The sequence below is a fragment of the Brachionichthys hirsutus genome, chromosome 19 (assembly GCF_040956055.1).
Source record: "Brachionichthys hirsutus isolate HB-005 chromosome 19, CSIRO-AGI_Bhir_v1, whole genome shotgun sequence".
Classification (NCBI taxonomy): Eukaryota; Metazoa; Chordata; class Actinopteri; order Lophiiformes; family Brachionichthyidae; genus Brachionichthys; species Brachionichthys hirsutus.
The window spans coordinates 11491359-11509593 of record NC_090915.1 but is presented as its reverse complement, the minus strand read 5'-3'; the positions used below and the strand labels follow the sequence as shown (position 1 = coordinate 11509593).

General features: G+C 42.1%; 1 protein-coding gene across 1 annotated transcript in view; it reads right to left on the bottom strand.

Moving 5' to 3' along the window:
• Window positions 1-18235, bottom strand: part of LOC137908940 (voltage-dependent N-type calcium channel subunit alpha-1B-like) — an 86855-nt gene that overhangs the window by 51301 nt on the left and 17319 nt on the right. Inside the window, exons 4-6 of the mRNA XM_068753371.1 lie at window positions 9179-9270; window positions 8406-8558; window positions 4650-4837 (exon numbers count right to left, since the gene is read on the bottom strand). Coding sequence (XP_068609472.1) covers window positions 4650-4837; window positions 8406-8558; window positions 9179-9270 — 433 coding nt within the window. The remainder of the gene's footprint in view (window positions 1-4649; window positions 4838-8405; window positions 8559-9178; window positions 9271-18235) is intronic.

Genomic DNA, 18235 nt, shown 5'->3' with positions numbered 1-18235 from the left:
GGAAATTATGCATCTTTGGCAAAAGAGACTGCTGGCCATTTCCTGTCATCAATATGATTATGATCGATCATAAAATGACAAATATTTGGCCTTGACCAATAATAGCACACGAGCACCGTAATGTAAATGTCAGACTTAACAAAAGAACACTGATAACACTGCAGTAACATCTAAAATGGAATCGAAAGGTGAAAATGAGAAGCATGCTTGTGCTGGACCGAGATAACTGATAAGACTCAGAAGTTATTCTCATCATTATCATGGTTCTACTACTGAAGGTTATTAAGTGAAAATATAAGGCCTTCATAATGAGGTCCAGTTTGAATATACTGACTGTTACCATCACAACAGGTCCAACACAGCCGATGCATGGAGGAAACCGTTTAAAAGCTTGTGATCTTTGTCTGCATGGATTGTTTGAAACTCTGGTTGAATATTCTTCGATCTGATGGCCTTATTATCGAGCTACATATTCTTGATGCTTGGCCGCTAAAGATAAATCTCTGCTGCACTGCTAAAAACACATCTCTGCTGCACTGCTAAAAACACATCTCTGCTGCACTGCTAAAAACACATCTCTGCTGCGCTGCTAAAAACACATCTCTGCTGCACTGCTAAAAACACATCTCTGCTGCACTGCTAAAAACACATCTCTGCTGCACTGCTAAAAACACATCTCTGCTGCACTGCTAAAGACACATCTCTGCTGCACTGCTAAAAACACATCTCTGCTGCACTGCTAAAAACACATCTCTTCTGTGCTGCTAAAGACACATATTTGTTGTGCTGCTAAAGACACATCTCTTCTGTGCTGCTAAAGACACATATTTGTTGTGCTGCTAAAGACACATCTCTTCTGTGCTGCTAAAGACACATATTTGTTGTGCTGCTAAAGACACATCTCTTCTGTGCCTGGCAACATTATGATCATTAGCATGAGTTGAAATCTCTTCATAATTTGCACTGCCTTCCCGTCTGCTCTGCTCTGCTCATGATTAAAACATCATCGTGGAGCAGTGGCTCAGTTTCTTTGTCATCCTTCCTTCCATGGGTGTCGACTTGGATTTCAAGGTGCAGCAGGACCTATGTTGAGCTCTTCAGCACCAAAACCATACTCTTCTTTGATGTCAGTGAGAATGCTGTTGTTTACTTAGTGTGGCATGGATGGACGGATGGACAGATGGACGGATACCATTTCACCAAAACAGTGACGTCATGCACAGTAAAGCAGCTTTTCATGGCAATAAATTAATAACTGAATGAATGGGTTTGACTCATGGAAATAGAAATACAACATTTTAGTGTCAATAAAATTTGAATAGAAATATTTTATTTCTAATGAGCACAGTAGTCAAATATTAAATTTGTATGGTTATGGTGTCTGACAAGCCTCAAATTGAACTTCCAAGTTTGTATCCCCTCTGAGTGATGCAGTAAAGACACTCACACCATCACAGTGTGAATATCTTGTCGTCACCACTGTCTTCAGATGAAGAATCTCATTTCACACAGCAGCGCTTCATTCCAGTACATCTGCTGCTGGGACTCCAGAGAGGCTGAAGGGGCGGAGGATGGAAATGAAAACTTTCCATTTTCTTTTGCACCATTATAGAAGGTCTGTGCGATACCCCTCGGGGTAGAGGTACCATCGTCACCAATCTGCGAGGCAGGGAAGCACATGATTCACAGAAACGAGCCCCTGTTCTGGGATATTAATGCATACATGACAGGCTTGCATGCTCCACTGCATTCACACAAATGCACTTTAAGGATCTCTACTACATTTCGTTCCTTCTTTCTTTTTTTTATTTCCTTTATTTAAAAAATCCTGCAGGAAAAAACTTGCAGGCATTTCAACCCATTTCAGAGAGTACATCCAGGAGGTGATTTAGAGTGCTGTAAATCATGATGAGTTAAAAAAAATAAAAAATAAACATGAGTCACCACTTCTTAAAAAACAAAATTCAGATGTATAACAGCATCTGATTAAACAGTGCATTCACTAAACAGCCAAAAAAGATACATGAGAAAATAAATATGCAAAGTAGGGCATGCTGCAAATCAGCTGGTGATTATTTGTGGGCCTGCAGTCAGTCTGTATTTCTGGAGTATCTGATGACTGGGTTAGGTTCAAGCATGGGTTGAATGCACAACATTAGGTGACTATGTATTCTAAAGCTGGTGATGCCTGTGAGTTCACTTGTTGTTGTACTGCAGTATTTTAGTCTAAATGCAACAGGCAGCAGTGTTTAGCCTGTTGTGTTGGGCTACAGCAGGGATCACTGACAAATGCATGAAGTCAATCCGTCAGCAAGAAAAAGCAACATAAAAGCGTTTTATCTGTAGTACTTTTTATTTTATTATTTTACTTAATATTATGGGTGAGGGTTAAGATTATTGTCCGGGTTGTTGCTGTCACAATACAAATGATTGAAAATGCAACACTCTTTTTGACAGTATGCTATAGTCCCACAGATAAAACACTGCAGTGCCAAAGCTTTAGATTTCCTGTCCATCAAATGTCAGGTATTTAGACATCCAGGAGAGAGTGAAGTCTGTTCAATCAACAAAGGTACCGGCCAGCAGTTACATAAGTATCAACACAACCTGCTTTAGGTGTGTGTAGATATAAAGAGCATTTTCTTCAGTCAACCAAGATAATGCAAGACACGGTTCTACGCTTCAGTGATGGTCTGCAAGGACTGGAAAGTTTGGAAACCTCTCTCCAGTGAGCTCAGCGCTGAACAAGTAAAACCGCAAAAGCAGCAACCAGGCAGATCAAACACTCTCCCTGTAGGAACCTTGTCTGCTTCAACAGGACGGATGACTGCTCCCTACAAATCCATGTAAAATCTCTCCATCTCAAAAGGAACATGAAGGGAGAGGCCTGGATGGGGAAGCTCACCAGACGAATTGAAGAAATTGATAATAAAAAATATACACAAAAATACTGTAGTAAAAATAACTGGTGGATTAAAAGGAATGATTTAACACGGAAAAGGAAAAACAACAACTAGCGACCGAGAGGACATTCGTTCTGGGATCACAGCAGCATGGGTCGGCAGCGCTTAGGATAACGGGCCAGAAAAAGCAAGGAGAGATGTTTAGAGAGAAGCATGGAGGAAGAGCAAGGAGAAGAAGAGCGATGGCGCCGTATGCGGCTCACAATCTGAGACCAGTTAGCTGCTATCTACCCGGAAATGAGATTATAATAGATGAATTAAATGGAATGAGCTGAGAGCAGGATGAGGAAAAAGAGGTGTCTCGAGAATTCAAGAAGACGCTGAAGCGAGACTCAATGAGATAAATGAAAGGAGGGTAACTGAACAGAAGTGAGTGTAATCAGGATCAGTATTATATAAGGGCAAAGCCTCACTGCCACGCCCGTCTCCTTACATTTTAGATAAACTACAGCGAGTTTGTGTTGCAAAAACATGGGTGGCCTGCACGACGCTGTTGCTGCTTTCTTATTGATCTGCTAATGAGCTGCTCGAGTAACATCTGTCCATTTTCAATGAAAATTCCATATATTGCCGCCATATAGTCCGACTTCTTGAGAATGAAAACAGTTTTCTACATTTATGAAAACCAGTTTGGTGCGATTCTTTGCTGCCCGTCTAAATACACAAAGACATTAAGGTCAAAACATGGGAACAAGATGTAGTTTCAGAGCAACAGGCCTTCTGCTGTAAGGAACACTGATATATCTCCAGACTACCGGGGTTTCATAATAATGGGACTAAACTCGGGGTAGTCATGTGTTAAATGGTCCGCGCCCATCAGTAATGCTGAATAAATGAGTGTCAAGAGTCAAACTAAAATAAGAAAATCATTATTTTTGAAATGAATACTGCTTAAATTCCAACATTTAGTGTGGCTCATGTTTCTTTTTTATTAAACAAATTGGAAGTGTTACGGCAAAGATATGAAAGATAGAGCTCTGAGTCAGACCGTCATTCTGAGACTGACCCAGACATTTTGGGTTTGTTTATAGCTATGCGTGGATGGACGTCCTTCTGCCTTTAGTGGTTTATGTGTTTCTTCCAGTCTCCTGAGACTCTTAAAAAGCATCATCCTGCTCTGGATGCTTTGAAACCCAGAGAGATGCATTTAGAGGATGACGCTGTTTGGGTTCAAAGCAGAGAGAAAACAAGCAACGCCATACCATGTCCTCCTGCTTTCTCAACGTCATTGCAGCACTAATACTGGTAAATTGACAGCATGGACGTGTTGGCATGGTGGCACAGTGGTTAGCGCTGTTGCCTCACAGCAATAAGACTAGTAGACCTTTATATAGATATATGGTTCAAATGGAAATTCTGACCAGAGAGGAGCAAATGTCAAAGGTCTCCAAAAACATTACTGCCAGGTTCCTACTTTGCAGCAACTAATTTCATTTCTAGAAATGTTTAAACAAGAAACAGTTTATCAAAGAAACAAGGGTTGCTCCAGTGTAGAATTTGACTGTGGTAATCATCCTCTGCCAATAATGGATATGAATTAATCAATTATTACTTTTTCAAAGCAGTGTGATCAACATATGAACTCCCTGAGGCATAAGCGATGCCTCTGGGATTCACACACAGCTGAGCAACGGCCGGAGCTGCTGTTGAATAACAAAGGAAGATCTATAGTGCAAACAGACTCACGCTGTAGAGGATGTCGACCCAGCCCTCCATGGTGATGCACTGGAACACAGTGAGCACTGCAAACAGGATGTTGTCAAAGTTGGTGATTCCAAAGTTGGGCCCAGTCCAGTACTCTCTGCACTGGGTTCCGTTTGGGCAAGTCCTGGCTGGAGGCTCGAGACCACAAGGCCAGTCCGCTGCTCTGTCAGCTGACAAAAAGACAAATAGAGGGACAAGGAAATTAAATGATGTGCATTTTGTGCTTGTGTCAAAGGTCAGTGGCTGAATTTAGAGCTCTGCTCTGTGGCTTGGTTCACTTTTAAGAACATACCAAGAGAGAACCGTTAACATTAAGCTTGAGCAATGAATCGTCAATATCATCGCTGAATTTGAGCCATTCAGGAATCCTGGAAGTTACCATACCCATATTTCAGCTGACTCTTTTCCTCAACTGCTATTTAACGAGACAAAAAAAAACATGGCTAATTCTCCAGGTTTGTAAATGACTTCTATTGTTCTCTGAGCACCTTACAGGAAACTCTCCAAACATTTTGTTTTGCCTTGGTCAGCAGTTGAGAATTAAAAGTTCCTAGCACCTTAAGAGAGTGTTCATTAACAAGGACCGCTGCAACATACACAAATCAATAGGCATTATCCAAGTCCTGGATCTGCGATATCAAACGATTAAAATGTGAAGATTTAGCATTTAGCAGAAACCGGGAAAGCCAAGAATACCATATAGTAAAAATACAAACAGGTTTTTACTCATGTTGCATATGATATATGTCTTATATTGGATTCACGTCGGCATCCTCGTGAACATTCCTCATCCAACATTCTCATTTACCAGAATGATGTATGACCTTTAACTTAACTTGCCTCTTCTGTGAACTGCATTGCCTTCACACTGGACCTATTCTATTTTACATACATGGATGTGCAACAGCCCTCGGTTCCTCCCTGGTTAAATAAGACTTAAAGATAACGAGGGTTTGGAGCTGGAGGAGGGAGAGGGTCCACCAAGTGCTGCAAATCAGCACCCATATGTGGCTTTTAGAGAGAGTGAGAGATGACACTGTTTGATCGTATGTTAAGTCTAAAATGAATTTATGAGTAACATCTGGAAAAAACATTTAAACTAAAAACGTTCTGTATGTTGAACACAGATAATTTGTCTTCTAGCGAGCAGAAGAGAGTTGGGCATGCATTGGACTTTAAACCAAAAGGACTATATAATAAAATGTTCCGTCCTTTTGTTCTTAATCTAATCTCTGGCTTGTCTCTTATATATGTCATTAAAACCAGTAGAATATACTGGTGCCAGTTCTGCACCGCGGCTGCATCTACTGCTGTCGGCATTCTGCGGCCTGGAGGAGGTAAAAGGGCCCGAGTCAGCAAAGATCCAAGTGATGCTTGTTAATCTGCTCCTTGTATTAGATGTCCACACAGATATCAGCATCATCAGAGAGCATCATGCACGGAAGGTAAGCATGTCTGTTTAAATTGCAATTTAGAATGTTTATTAAGTTTTACACATGTGAAACACCACAGCATCCCTTTCCTAATGGAATACACTAGAAGGAACCCGGGGCTGACAAGGATAATGATAATAATAATTACTAGTGAATGAATGACGCAGACTTTGTGATGAAAATATAACCAGGGTTTCATATATTATTTGAACTTCTGTCACACCTTTCAATGAAGACATCAATAAATCTAAAAAGTGTCAGACCCAATATGAATTATGTGCAGCAATTTAATCTGATATTTCGATTAAAACGTGCACTGCTGTGAATTCAAATTTCATGTATTGCTGGATGGGCGGTTACTAAGCAACATGTATGTCCGGTCTGTGTCCTTGAGGTTTCAGGGATTATGAAGCGACAGTGATTTATAGCGAGCACGGAGCGTGCTGGGAGTTGGCTTCAAGGATGTGTTTGCACTTGTGTCAGCAGATGAGAATCAGAATGAGGAATAAATGTGCTGAGTCTAACAGATGACACGTGCACCCAGCTTTTTGTGAGCACGGCACAAGTGGAGCCAAGTTCTAATGAAGATCTGCAGAGCCAGATTGCACAGCCAACATCCCTCTGGTGTCACCCCAGTAACAGCATCCTTTCCTTTAAACTGACAGGTGCTGTCTCAGCCAGGACCAGTGCGCATGCGTGATGTGGGAACATCACAGGCATTTATTTTATTTTGTTTGTTTGTTTTAACAAGGTACAGTTCATAATTATTTATTTTGATGTTGCTATATGTAGAGGCTTTAATTGTTATTAATACCTTGTCTTTGTGGTGTTTATATTCTGATTTCAAAGGTGGGAGAGTTAAAAATCAAGACTTGCTTATGGATTTTTAATTATTTTAATTTTTGCCTTATATAATTTCGGTTAAAATAGGTTTAAATCATTTGAACAAAATCAAAAAGACAACATCAACATAATACATTTAAAAAATGAATATGTTGTTAGCTCACTAATTGTAATGATTTAAGACATAATATTTTGCTCTGGGCTGTAGGAGGCATTTGGGCATCAGGTTTCATCACAGGAATAAATCTGAAGGAATACGATTGACTATTTCAGTGACCCGTCATGTGCATCGTTATTTCATGAGTATCATTACAGAATTTCATGTAATTAGCAGTGCAAAGAAGTCTTCAGAGGATCTTGAATCATTTTGAAATCTGTGGAGTTTGTTTTAAAAGTAATTAACGTCACTCGGGATATTATCTTAATCAAGTCCTCTGTGTGTTAGTCCTGTACAAATCTGAATTAATGGTTCGTGACAATGTTTATTATGTCAGACTATCTGCAGGCATAGTCTCTGCAGAGAGAGTTAAAGCGGAGAACAAATCATTTTCCACCAGGCAAAAGAGAGGAAGAGTCGAGAATGAATTCTGGGAAAGCAGTCAATAAATCAAGCAGTCAAGAAAAAGATTTAAACATCCTCACATGTTGCATGAACAATGTCTGAGTGGCTTCATCAAGCATGTCCTGCTTATGACACACACACACACACACACACACAAAAGCCTTCATGTAGAAAGTAGTACTAGTGCTGTTAATCAATCCCTGTGGCGTCTGTGACCAACAACACAGAGAGACACACACACACACACACAAACACACACACCTACACACGCACGCATACACACACACACACCACAATACAGATAAATCACAAGTTACAGCTGGTCCAGCCACTAACCCTCAAGTCATACCTTCACACTCTGTGTGACACCAGCAGAGGGCAAATAAAACACTTGCATAATGTTGCCACTATTTTACACATAAAAAAGCCAGGCAGGCTGACTGATCTATTTAATTACGATAATGCTGTATTATAATAATAATAACACCACTGGCTGACAAACATGTTAATATATTGTAAGTTGATTTGACAGTAATTTATGGCCAGTACTTTATTATTATATCTAAAGTATCTGTAGCTACTTGATGTTAAGTACAAGGAGATGGACGTATTCCTGCATATTCCCCAATGGTGGTGTCTTTATCAGTGGAACTGCAGGCATTAGAGTCTCAAGACTGGGAACAAGTATATGTTTAATTTTCAAGTTTTACTTCACATACCGGTACTTCTGCCAAGTTCAAATGATGCCCTGTGGTTCAAGGTAGTTCTTTTTCCACTGTAAATTACAATTGTTCCATGCAGCCTCCAGAGAAGAGGAGGTTATCTTTCTTTCATTTTCAGCCACTACCCTTCATACCAAAGCTGTCAACCTGGCTGATCATTTTAATCGTTCCCACTCACCAGTGCCTGTCCTGAAGCAGGTGGTGTGGAATTTGCCCATGTAGAACTCCACCCCAATGATGGCAAACATGACGATGGCAAAGAACAGCAGGAGGCCAATCTGCAGCAGGGGAACCATGGCTTTCATTATGGACTTCAGCACCACCTGGAGACCTGGGAGACAGGTGGGCGGGGAGAGGACATTAGCAGGGACCATCTGTCACTGAAAGCGTCCCCTTAAAAGGGTAATCAAGCTTTACGACCACTCAGCAATTCAATTTTATTCAGTGTTAAATTACTTGTATAAATAATGGCCAAACAAGCAATGGAATGGAAGAATCCCAGAAATCAAGCAGCTACTGCAGCTGACCTCAGTTTCAATTCAAGTCAATGAAACGCCAATTTAAAAGATAAAACATTAGCCAAAGAGCCGATACTAATTTATTGTATCTAATCAACATCTAATTAATTGAAAAGCAAAGATCTAACTGTCTTCCAAATAAATGTAAAGTTCAAACAAAAGGTGAGAGCTGTCATCGAAAAAAAAAAACATTAAAAACATAAAAAAATTAAAATGATCAATTACATCTGAATATGAAGGATATAAATTAAAATAATACATAAAGCACAGAATGCATGAAAGCATTAAAACAGACAGAAAGTTAAAATCTAAATCTAATCTCAAATCTCAGACTAACTGTCACGGTGACTTCACTGGACTTTGGACAAAACCACGACAGATTGCAGATGTCTGTCATCTAAAACCTTGACATCATCCCGTCTTCCTGACTTACTGGGGATTCCTGACACGAGTTTCAGGGGCCTCAGGACTCTCACTGCTCGCAGCGTTCGCAGGTCAAAGTCTGATCCCACTGTGGCCAGGATTCTGCACACACAACACAAACGTCCCATCAGCGAGGCCACACAATGCTTCACTTTAGCCTCGTACTGCGACAGACGCTTACACTTCTACGTTGTATTATAGTGCGTTTTAAACTGTCTTGTCATTGGAACGGCTAAAAACAAGTCATCTGAAATGTTGCATTTATTCAAACGCAAACCAACTTCATCAATGTTTGCTGACTCATGATTCATCAGTTCAGCACCACATCCATTCCCAAATATATTAATACACACACTTCTTATATCTGTTTACATCTACTTTTATACATCCAAGTGGAAGAGCAACAGAAAGTGTGTATGGGTGTGTGTGTGTGTGTGTGTGTGGCCTTTGGCTATTGAGCCACAGCTGGCAGCCTTCTGTACAGACTGTGCACAGATGAGGAGACTTCCATGGCCCCCAGACACAAGCTGGGGGCCATGGAGAGAGAGAGAGCCAGGAATGATAATAATTTGATCTGAAATCTAAGAGGCATTCCCGGACAATGCATGTGTTGGTGATTTAAATATCAATATCAATATCATGATGATGGATAGACTAACAGATGAGGTGAGACAGGAAGCTCCTTGAAATATGATGTTTGCAGATGACATTGTGATCTGCAGTGAGAGCAGGAAGCAGGTAGAGGAGAATCTAGAGAAGTGGAGGTCTGCTCTAGAAAAGAGAGGGATGAAGGTGAGCAGGAGTAAAAGAGAGTACATGTGTGTAAAGGAGAAGGTCCCAGGGGGGACAGTGAGGTTACAAGGACTAGACATAAAGAAGGTCGAGGACTTCAGGTACCTCGGGTCAACAGAGCAGAGTGATGGAGAGAATGTGGAAAGGAGGTGAAGAATCGTGTGCAGGCAGGCTGGAACGGTTGGAGGAAAGTATCAGGTGTGCTCTGTGATAGGACGAAGGGACAGGTCTACAAGACAGTGGTGGCAGGATTAAATGGGTATTTCCCAAAGATTTGCAGCTAAATTTGTGCGCTGAAAGTGTTGTGACTTGCTTTGGATACACTCAACACATGTAGGCTGGTCTGATTGCATTGTTAGCAGCACAGTATTTTCACAGGCCGCGGAGGTCTGTCTGCGGGATGTCGGATGTCCTCCCTATCACAAGCAATAAATGGCTCCAGGTTGAGGGGAGAGGAGTGGGCTCTGGACCGGTGTTTGGTTTGCGTGACTGGCCCGACGTCACTGGTCAGAACCCAGACATTAGCCAAGATGCTTGGATCCCCTCCGGTAATGGCTGACCCAAAGCAGGGATCATTTTGTGTGGCAGAGGCTGAGCGCTCAGCAAGTGCCCTGGATCCTCCATCAACGCAGTAAGACAAGCAGAGAGGAGGCAAAGAGGAGGCAAAGAGGAGGCGTATCTCCGTCTCTGGGGGTGTGTACCTATCGCAGCGTGCGTGTTTCACTTGTGGAATGATGACAGACAGTTGAGCAAGGAGCAGGCTGTGAGTTTTAATATCCCTTTATCATCACCACAGTATATCAATGAGGGTGCCATACACTGGCACAGGAAATACGGACGGCGATTCTATCGTCTGTCACTCACCACAGGTACAGCCAGTAAGGTTCAGGCACGCACCTTTCGCTCTTCCTTGTTGTCTGTACACCGAAACCAAAACAAACTAACTAACAAAATAGATAAATATGCTTACAAGTACTATAATCAGACAAAGGGTGTACAAATACACATGTACCTCACTTAACAACTCATTTAATGACAACTCGGAGTGATGACGGGCTTTCAGAATTTTAAAAGTATGCGTTTAGCGACAAGAAATCGCTGTTACGACGAGTAGAAGGCACTGGCTGCGGAGTGGTGAGTGCGTACGTACTTATGTACAATATAAATGGATTATATGTACGCATTAATTCATTCATTTTCATGGCCACTTGCGGATCACGTGTGTTTTCTACGGGCGCAAGGCATGGTACACCCCGGAAGGGTCGCAGGGTCCTTTGTGTATAATTATTTTTTTTTGGATCACACAAAATGTCGACCAAGTTTTCGGTCAACGGGGGTTTTGTTTAATGACAAAATCGTCTTCGGAACGTGACTCGTTAAGTGAGGACTACCTGTATACCAAAAAAGGAGCCATTTCCTCTCTGGCTCTTTAAATATCCAGATCCTGTGACTCAGCTGGAATATAAATAGAACAGGAACGATCAGAGCCTCAAGGAAAGAAAGGAAGAACAAGACAGAGAGCGTGACTCATGCTGCCACTCAGATTGTGTGATTGGCATATAGTTTTGTTAATTTTCCTTCATTGTGCAAAAAAATGACTTTGTGTGACTGATAATTTTGACTAGTGAAGACGTGCTTTTCAAACCTTTCCCACAGTCCAACAAGTGAACAGTGGTGAAAAGAGACATGTTCACTAGAAGAAGAAAAACACATTTGAACACAGAATTTTACACTAGTTAGCTCAGATAATCAGATAATATCAGTCAAAAAGGAGTGCTTCAGTCTCTTGTAGCTCAGTGTTTTACAAATATTCCATTTTTATTTAGTCTCCACTTAATCCTCGTTTCTACTCGCACATGACTGCGACAAAGATATTATAAATCTGTGCTCAGAAGACATATTTCTAATGCTATACAGAGAGTAAATACTGGAATGTCCGTCAACATGTGGATAGAAACAAAAGGCATAATTAAAGTTAATTTTGCCCCAGACTGTGTAAATAGGCATTTGTTTGCTAAAAGGCAGGGAGGGATCCATTGTCTGTGAAACAGTGGCATCTGAAATAGTCCCACTTGGAAATTTGAGGGTGGGTTGCCTCTCCTCTATAATGAAGCTTTTAAAGAATAGTTCAACAATTCATGACATGTGATTTCCACGCAGATCATTGCAGTCGCTGTGTTAGCCGCGAAGCTGCAGCTCGGCTTTGGATAAAGAGGAGCAAATATCCTCCCCGGCTCAAAAGGTGCATAAACACCATTAACTCTACAGATAGACAGATCTTGGATGTTATCAGTGTAAAAATGACACAGGACAAGAGGAATAGCCTCAAAATGACCACACGAAGAAATGCCCCTCTGTGGATGTAGCAGAGCCAAAGCAAGGCAGCCCCCATGCACGTGATTCTGAGCGATGTCGTGTGCAGACAGCGCAGGCTCAGACAAACATGGGAAACTCATGTCGTACGGTCGGAAGCTGACAGGTCGCACCGGGGGTTTCTCGGTCAGGTGTCGGAAGGGTACCGATATTTCACCGAGGAGCCAACAGAAGAGATTCTAATGTTTCAGCGGAGGCTGTTTTCACTCCGTCTGTATGTTTATTCTCCAATGAACTGAGGAAACTTCAACTTGATATCAGAACCAAAATATATGGACACTGTTCAAAGTAAGAAGGAATTTTGGTGGCATTATGGGTAAATTATTCAGTTTAACTTATATCAAACGTACAGTACAACAATTTCATGAACGTGACTACATTTCTAAATAAGAGTGATTGTCAGAAAATATTTCTGATTATATGATAATAGTATACCATAAATATACTTGCAGAATATATCTTTATAGTTTACACTATGGTCTAATGATCAATAACCATGAGAACTAGACAAACATCCTAAAAAGCACGAAGTCAGATGCTAATGAGCTAATTAGTTGATTGAACAAAAACCTCTCCAGCCTCCGTGTCATGTGAAATATAAGATAAATAAGTAATATCCAGAACAAGGAATAAAAAATGGAAAAAAGAATAAGGAATTTAGAATCAAGAATAAATGAAATGTTCGATATTATTGTGTTTATTGGCCGAATGTCAAAACCGTCAGAAACATGTTTAAGTTTAAATAAATCATTAAACAAATTTAAAAGGATGTCTTCCTTTCCATTCTAATTCATTCATAAGAGGCAGAGATTTTTTTTTTGACCAATTAGACCCTCTTAATGTGAAAGGAAATAATGATGAGATGGGTTTTGGTGTGTGACACGCTGTTTGTGTGTGAGCGGGTCCTATCGCCATGACGTTATACGATGTGAGTGGACAGCTGTGACAGAGTCGGGAGAGGAAGCGTTCCCCCAATGCACACGAGGACAGAAGGGGGTACTCATGAAGTCATCATGGCTGCCAGAGCTACTCTCCCTCAAATATGGCTGCTGCTGTAGTGCTGCAGTTCTAAATTAATGCTGCATGCATGCGCATACGTCCAGACAAATACACACGCAGGCTTCATCCATATTAGCCTCATAAACAAGTCGAAGGGAGGGGAGTTATCTCACTCCTTATTCTTTGGTATGGAGAAAAGCACTTCTGCTTTCATAGGCTCTGACTTTCATAGCATCTCGACTTCCCTCCATTTGACACACAACTCTTGGTAAATGTCTCTTTTGTCTCTGGTTAGTCCTCATTGTGTTTGGATTGCAGGTGGTCCAGTAAAACTACAGCTGACCAGATAGCCCATCATTACATTAGGAAGCAGATGCACAACATAAAAGGCAGAGAGCTTGCCTGGCTGTCAGATCTGGTAATTACGCTGCATTCAGCCACAGCTGATGCATTTCAGTTTTAAAGGGCAGAAAGCATATATATAAACTTTATTACAGGCTCTAGACCCAATAGTAAAAACATACAACACAAAAACACAGCAAAAACATCTTATTCAGGAGAGTCTTAACAGACACCAATACCAATGTTTCCATAGATATGATTGATATCTGACCGAGCTGCACCTGGGATTTGTGATCATCAATATAACACTGTTTTGGGACTCATCAAGTCGGGACATGAACTTAAACATCAGGTTCCTCAAGAGGGCCTGTAGAGAGCTTAGTCCTGAGTCACAAAAGAGCTTACTGGCACTGCTGCTCCTGGGCTTTTTCAGCAATCTCCTCAGGCAGTCATTATATGCTACCTGAAGTTTGCGCAGGGTCTCCTTCTTATAGCGGACCCATAATGGGGCCGTGTACATAGGCGTGCAGTAAGCCCGAAACAAGCTCACTTTCACATCACATCATAGCAAACTGTGTTTGGTAAACACTATTTAAAGAGACATTTTAAAGTAAAATGCACTTTTTAAATAGAGCTACGCATAGACCTGGTATCAGCAGGAGCAGTGGCTCAGGAGAGCAGCATCTCCATACAACAGAGCAGCTGCTGCATAAAATGGAAGAGCATATCTTCGCTGTATGAGCATTATTGTTAGAAGGCATTTCCCCCTAAGGAGACATCCCGGTAAAATGTGCTGTGATTTATGTGTGGAGCTGCAATCAGCCCCAACCTCCTCAGCTAAAGCCTTCCTGGAAGAGCGCAAAGACCTGCCAGAATACGGCATGCATCCATATCGCTGTGGCTGCAGCCCGAGGAGCATAACTGATGCTGGACTTTCACACAAAACGTGTTTCCTGTCCACACACTATGTAAGCACCATAAAGCATCTGGTGCTTAAGCTTTACGGTGTCTCCAGGCTAATGAAAAGCTGCAGGGGGGGGGCCGTGGCAGACACAAACACACACACACACACATTAATGAAAAATAAGATTAATATCAATATAAAGCCAGACAGTAAAGATAGAAAGAATATATATATCCTCTGGTGGAGGGTCTATAGGTGATGAAAGATGACATCAGAGTGTCTGGTCTCCGTCACCCGCTGCTCCAAAGACAAAGCTTTAGTTGCAAAGATTGATTATGCAACTTAAGTATACGAAATACCCCTTAATTAAACCTGACATGTCTGGAATCAAGCACGAGAGCTTAGGAACATTTGGCTGGACAGCATGAGTTGTAACTGCTGACTCACTGGTTGATCGAGGGGGTTTAGAGGTTAATTAAACCTGTTCAATCTGCTGATTAATAGCTCATAAACCATGTTTCATTTTGCTGTTTACCTTCAATCTGCAAAAGAGGTCAGGTCTCAGCAGGGGCGTCAGGTTTTAAGGTTTTAAGGACAGGGGGGGCTTAGCCCCCAGGAGATGTACAGGATGTGAGCAAATGTAGCGTACGAGCACAAAACCTCACAAACGGCTAACAAGGACTGAGAAATGATACATTATGATTATTTCAGTCTGTTTTTTTGATACGGTTTAAACATGTTTGTTGTTGTACAGTAACAGGATGTTTACAGCATTAACAAGAAATAAAATGGCTCCAATTACAAGCTACTTGGTGGATGGAAGCATCAAAGAATGCCGTCTATTTTTAAGAGTCGCTCTGTTGTGATTCTGAAGCTCGTCTTCTTCAATGACTGCAAGACTGAAGTCTTTTCTGACCCGTTGTTTGACGCAGCCAGGAATGCAACCGACGCAGTACAACCGACGCAGTACTCTAAAGGACCTTTCACATGAGCAGCTGCTTACGGGCCCTGTTAGGGCAACTTGGGTAGAACCTTCAGAAAGGGAAACATGCCTGAATCAAGGAGGTTGTGCACAGACAATATATCTTTGGGAGAACATCCAGCCTCTGTTTTGAAGCTGAAGCCCCCCTGAAATAGGCCTAACTACGCCACTGCATGGGTCTCAGTATTAAACCTCCTTTGACGCTGCAGGAATGGCGCACATGTTACATCTTCATCCTCGTCATTTACACACTTCTTAATGCAAGACTCTGAATGAATTGTGTGACTAAAACACAATCGAGCAATAAAGAAGCATTTTTACCAGTAAAGCTGTAACCAAACATACATACATTTACTTAAGTACTGAAAGATCTGGTCATTGAAAAGATCTGCTTCATAAAACTGAGCTGTTGATGTGTAGAAAGATGCAAATACTTCTGATATTATTGCACTAAAACACAGAAAAGACAGTGGAGCTGGTTTTGGTCCACTTTGAAATGATTTGATTGGTTGTTTGTTAAGAATGAATGAATGAATGAATGAATTGAATCGGAGGTGGGGGGGGGGGGGGGGGGGTGTTAAAGGTTGAACGAGTCCACACTTCAGTCTCTGGCAATCATGGACATTATGACCAAAATGACCATTCTGAATGGTTCCAGCACAACCTTACAGATCTGGTATCACACTCACACACACACACACACACACACACACTCACACAGAAAAATAAATTCATGGATGCAGATTGTAGTAAATCAATGGTGAAAATGAGCCTGCGTAGTTTGCAATGCTCTGAACTCCATCACCCATAAATCACCCTGTCTATTTGAGGCCATTACTGAGAACAGCCAGAAGATAAATGGCCACAGTGGCTGCTTCATAACGAGCTCATGATCACAAGAGCTCCAATCGCTGATCGAGGTGGTGGGACCAATCAAATAGTTACAATAAAGCAGAAGTAGCGAGCTTTTAAAGGGTTCAACAGAAATGTGAGGCTCTGCATCAGCTCCTTGTTCAGCCCCATCGTCCGGACGACCACGATCCGGTCACGCAACCTCCTTCCTCATTTCCAACATCTGTGGCATTTTAGAGTGTCTTGTTACCGCGGCCATCTCAGCACACACCTGTGTAATTATCATGCTGGCCAATCAGGACCTCCGCCACACTGACACTAAGGCATGCTTTTCTGTGCACAAGTCTTAGATATATGACTTTGACTCATGAAAACAAGAAGCAATAACAAAAACGAGTGCTAGCTGTGTAACCTGTGGGGAAAATGTGGAACTTTCGGTGAGACACCGCCTGCAGATGTAACATTACACGTCGTCAGAGAAATGAAACTGACTTGGATTTAAATTTCTGGAGACTAAAACAGTTCTCCAAGGCAACGACAAATCATTTTAAATAGTTTAATTTGTTCCCTTCCTCCTTTCGACCTTCCTCTGGTTTTCTTAGGCTAAATGTTAGGGAACACAATCCGCGTACGTTTGCTGTAGCGTCTCAGGACAAATGAGGGAAGTGGGTCCTGGTGGAAGGTTGCGGATTGAAGTTGTGGTCAATGAGGTGGGAAATGGAGAACTTATGATTGGGGGGGGGGGTCCCGGGAAGTTCCCCCTGAGCTCAACGTTCAGTTGCTGCCACGTCGGACCTGAGGACTGGGGGCAGCATCCGGACGCACATGCAGCGACTGCCGAGTGTCGGAACGTTTCCCGTACAAACTGACAGAGTGCTTTCATGACTAATTAAACCCAATACCTCCGTATTATTTACACACCAATGGCCGTCCTGCAGCAGCACATCATCCATCTTCAGAGGGCCCCCAGTGCCTCATTTAAAGAAAACCGTGAGTACGACATGCACACATGAGCACAAGCACGGAAGAACATTACCCACGCATGCACGAAAGCAACTTGTTAGTGACTGATTTCATCTCCTTTCGCCAGCCCCCCCCCCCCCCCCACGCCCAACCCTCCTTACACCCTTGATGTCTCGCTATTATGTTGGAGAACTGGAGCTGAAGAGAAAGCGGGATGCCTCGACATCAGATCTGATAATGCAGAGCAGCTACGCTAACATGTCACGAGCACGGACGGGCAGCACGTCTACACGGGATGGTGGGGATAGGCCTCGCTGACACTGCATTTAACACACAATCCGGTGCCCCTGAACCTAACAAACACAACAATGTACCACAACGCAATAAACTCGAGATGTCACACAGCTGCCAGCGTCCAGTGAAGTCAACGCTCTTAAAATATCTGTTGAAAAAAGGGAATCAAATGACTTTAGGCAGAGCTGTGAGCCAGACAGAGACTCTTATCAGCGCTGGAGACACCGGGGAAATGTAACCTGACTGTTCTATGGTTTATAGTGCCTTTCAAGCCACCACACACACACACACACACACACACACACACACACACACACACAAACGGTGTCAGTGGAGGCAATCTTGCTAGGTACCCTCCTTCATCAGGAGCGATAACATTTCATCCTGAGGGCTCAGGTTTCTCTATCCGTGTCCAAAATAAATGTTAGTTTCAAACATATCCATTAATACATAAATACATATACATCCTTCCTGAAGACACTGGTATGACCACAAGGTGGCAATAAAGAGTCATATGCCCCACAACAATGAGGTAGTAAAAGAGAAGCCGAAGCAAGTGGAGGTGA